The sequence below is a fragment of the Babylonia areolata genome, chromosome 33 (genome assembly GCF_041734735.1).
Source record: "Babylonia areolata isolate BAREFJ2019XMU chromosome 33, ASM4173473v1, whole genome shotgun sequence".
Taxonomy (NCBI): Eukaryota; Metazoa; Mollusca; class Gastropoda; order Neogastropoda; family Buccinidae; genus Babylonia; species Babylonia areolata.
In genome coordinates this window covers 8,938,621-8,946,120 of record NC_134908.1, presented here as the reverse complement: position 1 = coordinate 8,946,120, position 7,500 = coordinate 8,938,621, and the positions used below count along the sequence as shown (strand labels likewise).

Here is a 7,500-nt window from a genome sequence, read left to right as displayed (position 1 = left end):
ACTTTATTTTGATGCGGATTCAGTCAGTATATCAAATGATTAATTTGGTACATTTTTGTTTTACTCAATTTGATGCGAATTCTGTCACCAGACTAACATGCCACGATCCCGCTCTTTTTCCGTTTTGGCCCACAAACCAAGAAATTGAAAATGTTACAGTGCATGCAATGATTTAGGACGTGTGGGTGTGTCAGTGCGCGTGCGCGTTTTTGTCAGTTGATGTCCTGTGTAACGAATAATGGAGAAAATGGATATATAATTCATCCGTTTTGATTAAGGCAGAATGTGCTCATCACATTTTCAAATGCCTCCCCCCCTTACCCCTCCACCCCAATTAATTTACTGACTCACCATACAACCATCCACCCCCTTCCTCATATATGCAGTGTCCTAATTCCTCATGTCTACTATGATTACATAATTCTCTTTAAAATTCATAACACCAAAATGTTAGAATTAATATTTCAAGATATTTACAATAACCAGTGTGTATGTAGGGCGGGACATTAAATATAAGTTTTCTTCCCATTTATGGAATACAGAAACTGAGAAATCTGTCAGAAGTTCGATGATCTCTCGATGACGTAATATATTTCGAGCGTACGTCATCTATGACGTCATGCACCAACAAAATGAGAACAAGTACGCTTGATCTCAGCAGTAGCAAGTCAGGATGCCGTCTTTAAAGTCAGGTAAAATAAATATTACAAACAAAATTAACAGTACGTGATTCTCGTTTCGAAGCAAATTGTACCAGCAGACGATAATTTCTCTTTTACATCCTCAGCTCAGCAGAGGAAAATGCAAATTTCCTCTTCCAAGAATGGCCCCCCTTTAAAACAGGCGTTCGCCGAAAGAGAGCCGTTCTTGCTAAACATTTTTGTATTCTGCATGACTTTTGATTGTATTGTATTCCCCTCCATATTCTCGGAAAAAGAATGGAGTGTGGTCAGTTAATTGTGTTAATATGTGGTTCGTTGTAGAATATTACCAGTTTATTTTGTAATGAAGTTGCTTCCTTTTTGCATTTTAATAGGTCTACAAATATTAAATGATAAAATATGCCATACAATAGGCCTTCGGGCGTTTTTGTTTTTTTGAGATTTGACACATAAACAAGCCAAAGTGTGACGAAACTGCTGATTACCACAGAGCGTCTGCTATACTTCCGGCCTGATTGTTTGAGTGACTTGTGGGAATGCTAAGGGTCGACACCACAACATGCGCTCAGCCTAATCGTTGTCACCTTGGAGCTAACGTCATTATCATTAATTTTGTCAGTCAAACGAATACAACACTAACCTAGCTTTTCAAGTCTTAAGACTGCAACGTCAGTTTCGTCTTCTTGTTTTGACATTCACGATGGCACGGAGGGGAGAATTTTACGCTGGATCGCAGCTTCTACAAGGTCTTGTTCCAGTTGTGGGCTTGCCTCTTGATCAGGTACGTTTCCACTTCTTTTACAATGAATGAATCCTCAACAGTATTTCTCGTTTCAGTAATATCTTTAGTTCATGTATGAAAGTTTGACCATGTACGATTTTTGCAAATGTTTCGGATGTCGGTCTCCCGTTTCGAAAACTGGCAGGTGCCCAGAATAGTTCCGGAGATCGTCACTTTTCGAAGTGTTCCAACTGAAAATGACAACTGATTGACGTTTTGCTTTCAGTGAGCCCAGGAAATGAAAAATCTCTTGATTCTAACTAGTTTTAAATGGAGACTAGTCAGCAAGAGATTATCATATCTTTTAGTATTTTGGGGGTAGATTTAGGAACATCCATCATCCTTTTCTTTTCTCACATTTTACTTGGTTTGACTCAAAACTACCAAAGTGAAACTATAGCCAGCAGTTCTCTGAGTATTCGTGGGTCACTGATCACATGACAGGTGAACTTTGTACTTTGTCAAAGTATGCTTCCCAAGATCCATAATAAGAAGAAATAATACACCCACCCCCACCCCCACCACCCACCCTACCACCCAAAAAGTTACAAGTTTCAGGTTTGTTCTGCAGACAGTCCAAGACTCAGAGCAGCCCAATCACACATTGCCAGTTAACTCCAGCAGAAAATTTCTGCTTTCATAGTGCATGCCACAGGAACAAACATGTTCATGAATGCATCATGACTCTTCTACCACTTGACAAGACCATAGCTGATAGAAAGCTGTGCCAAAGGAACACTTAACTGATAAATCCACAAGAAAATAAATGGGGGGGAAAAAAAACACTGCTATCAAACTTTTTCCTCTTTTTTTCCCCTTGTATGTTAAATAGAACAGCATGATAACTGATATTGGATGAAAAGAAGTGCTTTTCAAAACAAAAAAGTTGATTTTATTAAAAGTGCAATTCAGATTGCAAATATATGTACTACATTGGACTGTGTGTACTTTGATTCACACATGATACAACTGATCTGATAATATTTCCTGATATTACTTCAGTCAAACTTTGTGTGTGTGTGTGTGTGAATAGTGGTGGGGTTGAATCTCTATATGTGGGGATGAACATGTTGGGTTGTTTTTTTTGTGTTTTTGTTGTTGTTGTTGTTTGCTATGTACACGCGCGCGCGTACACACACACACACACACAGATATATATATATATATATATATATATATATATATCTGGGTTATGAAACACTTACACACACACACACACACACACACACACACACACACACACACACACACACACACACACACACACACACACACACACACACACATATGTGTGTGTGTGTGTGTGTAAGTGTTTCATAACCCATGTGTGTTAACATGCATTTTAGATCTTCTGCATTGTAATTCCTATGTACACATAAGTTGACACACAAAGGGGTGGAAGGCATAAGAAGTGTAGCAGGCCTGCAGCAGGGTTTTTGTCAAGTTCTGACAAATCAAACACAGTTGGAACCCTACTCATAGGGACTTTCACTTTGTGTATGTTGGGTGTGTGTGTGTGTGTGTGTGTGTGTGTGTGTGTGTTTATTTTACTACACTTTTCTTCTTCTTCTTCTTCTTCAAAAAACATGAACTGGACAGAGATCTTAATAAAACATAGTGAGGAAACCCAGGACAATTGATGGCAACATATGTTAAATCAAAACTACAAATGTATACACAGACTTTTCCCCCCAGCCATGAATGTTGTATATAATAATGTGATATTCTCACAACATATGGTGTTTGGCAATAACCACAACCAAGTATTTTGATGCACATTAAATATGACATTATGAGAATGTAGAATGTTCAAGTGAATATGTGTACTGTAGAATGTTCAAGTGAATATGTAAACTGTAGAATGTTCAAGTGAATATGTAAACTGTAGAATGTTCAAGTGAATATGTATACTGTTTTCCGATTACAGAGATACAAGGGTCATACAGTATATGATACACACACTGACACACACTTTGATTTGCAGTAATTAAACCAGATGGAAAAAATGCCGTGTCATGGTCAGACTGGTAAATTTCCCTTTATCCTGCATCGCTTCCATTGGATGTAAATAGTAACTGACAGTGTCATTGTCACTCCAGGATAGAGATCACTTTAGCCCAGCTGTATTGATTTCATTGTATGTTAAAATAGTAAAAATGAATTTGAGATATTACTTGCCTTAGGTAAGGCTCAGAGAATGAGCATATTTTTTCCCCATTGACTGTTTTCCAAAATGGAAAAAAAAAAAAAGAGTCTGTACATATGTTCAGATACAAATCAAACTTTTACCTTTGTAACATGCAAAATATGTAACTTGTATGGGATTCAAAAAAAGACTACACAAAAACTTCTATTGGTAAAATTCAACAAGTGTAGTGATAAGGAGTCATTTACATGAACATGAGACAGTGTGAGTACACATGTGTGCAGGATGGATTCACATCATTTGACGACAGGCACTACCACAGCTGAGTGGTTAATAAACTAAAAAAGAGAGTTGGACTTTCAGTTTGAGGGTCCTGGGTTTGAATCGTGGTTGCAGGGCCTGGTGAAGATCACAAAGTGAGAATTGAGACACACTCGTGTTACTTAAAGATCCCATAAGCCATGCTGGCATTGAGTGGGTTATGGAAACATTAACAAGAAGTTAGCCCAGCATGCACACCCCTGAAAACGGGAGTATGGTTGCCTTCATGATAGGGGTAAAAACCAGCACGTCAAAGCCCACTTCCACACGTATATAGAGTGAACCATGGAGTCGCAGCCCACAAAAGCAAAGACAAAGGCAGTATTTGACGTGCTGTCAACTGCGGTTTCCTTTCCGCAGGAAATCTGGTGGCTCTTGTTGATTCTCTGGACATTATGTCACTCATCGTTAAGCCTTTCCGCTTCGTGATCACTCAGCTTCGACCTGCACAAAGACACCCCCTTTCTTGTGTAACCTTGCCTGTCGCAGTGTGTGGTGTGTGCGCTGTAGCTTCTATGGCTTTTGTTTTGTCAGACTTGCAAGTTGCAGCAGGCAGTGTCAGTATTGTATTGCTTTGGTGATGAAGAACTTCACCCGTGTTGTTGACTTCATTATTCAAACACTGTCACTGTTAGTATTACTGCCACTTTCACTATTGCCATATAAGTAATGTCATCATGATTTATACATGACTTAATTATTATGTTGTTGTTATGATTGAAAGTGATGCACACTGAATTGTTGATAGTGCTGTTGATGTTATCACTGTCACTGCAGTTATCATCATTATCATTACTATCATTATCCATACTCTCTGAAACAGTTATTTTACCCGGTAGAATTATCACTATGGGAATGCTTTTTTTTGTTGTTGTTGTTGCTTGCAGCCTTTTTTTTTTCCTCACCCACACCAGTGTCATCAAAGCCATGTTTCAGTCACAGGAAGAGTGAACTCCAGTCAGTACATGAGAGAGAGGGAGAGAGAAAACAGGACAAGACAAAAATGTTTTTTTCTGATGATGATAGGTTATAGATCATAGCACCGGTGTGCTTTTTTTTTACATCCACTGATCCAGTCCTTGTCCTGAACATGGTCTGCACTGTACACAATACTAAAAAAAAAAAAATATATATATATATATATATGTTTATATATATATATATATGTATGTATGTATGTATGTATATTATAAAGGCAGAGAGAAAGAGACAGGGAGAGAGACACACAGAGAGAGATTCAGTTTCAAGAAAGCGTCAACTTGACGCATGAGGACTGTTCTGTAATTTATTATCACTACACCACATCTGCTTTAAAAAAAAAAAAAAAAAAAAAAAAAGGAAGAAGAGGGGAGGAACAGATAGATCTATCTATGCCTGACCCATGCATAAACCCAGCACACTGGTCAGGGTGTGTGGGTGGAACATTAACCAGGTCTGAGACTGTGTGACGCTGTGAGTCTGAGAGAGTCGAGGAGCATGAAGAGATCATGGAACAAACTGGTTGCCAGGTCATCAGTGGTTCCCCCCCCCCCCCCACCCCCCCCCTCCTGCCCCCCTTCCATCGTGAACCATGGGAAAATTAAGAAGATTAGTTGAATTTGAAGTGCACTCATAAGAATTATTATTCAGTTTGTTGAATTTTGATATAGTTGCACGACGGGCGCAATAGCCGAGTGGTTAAAGCGTTGGACTGTCAGTCTGAGGGTCCCGGGTTCGAATCATGGTGACGGCGCCTGCTGGGTAAAGGGTGGAGATTTTTACGATCTCCCAGGTCAACATATGTGCACACCTGCTAGTGCCTGAACCCCCTTCGTGTGTCTATGCAAGCAGTAGATCAAATACGCACGTTAAAGATCCTGTAATCCATGTCAGCGTTCGGTGGGTTATGGAAACAATAACATATCCAGCATGCACACCCCCGAAAACGGAGTATGGCTGCCTACATGGCGGGGTAAAAACGGTCATACACATAAAAGCCCACTCGTGTGCATACTAGTGAACGTGGGAGTTGCAGCCCACGAACGAAGAAGAAGAAGAAGATCTAGTTGCACAATGGATGAAAGCAAATCTTTCAAATGGGTGTGTGTGAATGTATGGTCGTCAGCCGTGTCCGATCCGACTATGACCATCAGAACAGGAGGGGAGGCAGCTGCTGTCCCGACTATCTGGGCGAGAATTTGATTAAATAGTGGAGAGTTGTCTTGCCCAGGTTACGTCCCCACTCTCTCAGCCAAGAGGGTTTTAGGACTGTCGGTGTTGGGGATGGTTCCCAAAGGCCAGCTAGCCCTCAAGGCTGCAGCACTAAAGAGCCAGTGCAATTTTGTCTCCTAGTTTGAGAGTCACAGTCCTTCACAAAGGACGACGAAGCTGTGAATGATTTCCTATTGCAGTGGAGAAACCATTGATAATACAGCTCTCACTTATTATTATCCTGTTATTGATAGGAGTTGTTATATTCTTATCACTATAGTATCAGTCTGCTAATCATACGTTAAATATTGTTAACATTATTCTTATCGTGTGTGTGTGTGTGTGAAGTTGAACTTCCTGGTGTGTCAACTGCTGGGCCTGCTGCTGGCTGTGCCCTTCCGGCTGCTGCTGGCGCCAGGCAAGGTGGGGCCCCAGGTGCGTCTGGTGGTGGAGCTGGTGCTGGGGCTGGCCCTGGCCTTCTTCTGCTTTGGACAGTAAGTGTGTGTGTGTGAAGGGGTGTTGGGGGATGGAGGGTGTGTGTGTGTTTGTGTGTGTGTGTGTAGAGGGGTTGTTGTTTTTTTGGTGGGTGGGAGGGGGAAGGTGGGGCCCCAGGTTCATCTGGTTGTGGAGCTGGTGCTGGGACTGGGGCTGGCTCTGGCCTTCTGCTTTGGACAGTAAGTGTGTATTGGGTTGGGGAGGGGGGGTGCGGGGGGAGGCGGGGGGGGGGGGGGGGGGGGGGGGGGTAAAGGGGTTGTATGAGTAGAGGAGGGGGAAGGTAGAGGGGCGTTTGGGGGATGTTAGGTGTGTGCGTGGAGGGGTGTTTGCGGGGGGGGGGGTATAGAGGGGTGTTTAGGGGGTTGAAGGTGTGTGTGTGTGTAGAGGGGTGTTGGGGATAGGGGGAGGGGGTAGAGGGGTGTTTGGGGGATGGTGGGGATGTGGTAGTGTGTCTGTATGGGGTTCGGGGTCGGGTGTGTCATGGTGTGTATTACAATGTGAAGAGTGAGATGGGGGCGGGGGGGTTGGGGGTTGGGGGGGGCTGATCCCAGATGGGTCTGGTGGTGGAGCTGATGGTGGACCTGGCCCTGGCCTTCTGCGTTGGACCATAAGTCTGTGGGTGTGGGTGTGTGTGAGGGTGTGCAACTGTGAGGTGTGGGGGTGAGTGTGACCATGTGAGAGGGTGTGGGGGTGGGGGGGGCCCCAGGTGTGTCTAGACGGTGGTGGAGTTGGTGCTGGGGCTGGCACTGGCCTTCTGCTTTGGACAGTAAGTCTGCGTGTATGTGGAGGGGTGTTTTTTTGGGGGGCGTGGAAGGTGTGTCCCCAGGTGCGTCTGGTGGTGTGCTTGGCCTGGCTCTGGCCTTCTGCTTTGGACAGTAAGTGTGTGTGTGTGTGTGTGTGTGTGT

The 7,500-nt window shown here is 42.9% G+C and overlaps 1 protein-coding gene across 1 annotated transcript in view; it reads left to right on the top strand.

The window, feature by feature from the left end:
* The first annotated feature begins 1,220 nt into the window (after window positions 1–1,220).
* LOC143277136 (lysophospholipid acyltransferase 6-like) overlaps window positions 1,221–7,500 on the top strand; it is a 29,379-nt gene continuing 23,099 nt past the window's right edge. Inside the window, exons 1-2 of the mRNA XM_076581877.1 lie at window positions 1,221–1,443; window positions 6,449–6,594. Coding sequence (XP_076437992.1) covers window positions 1,363–1,443; window positions 6,449–6,594 — 227 coding nt within the window. The 5' untranslated portion in view covers window positions 1,221–1,362. The remainder of the gene's footprint in view (window positions 1,444–6,448; window positions 6,595–7,500) is intronic.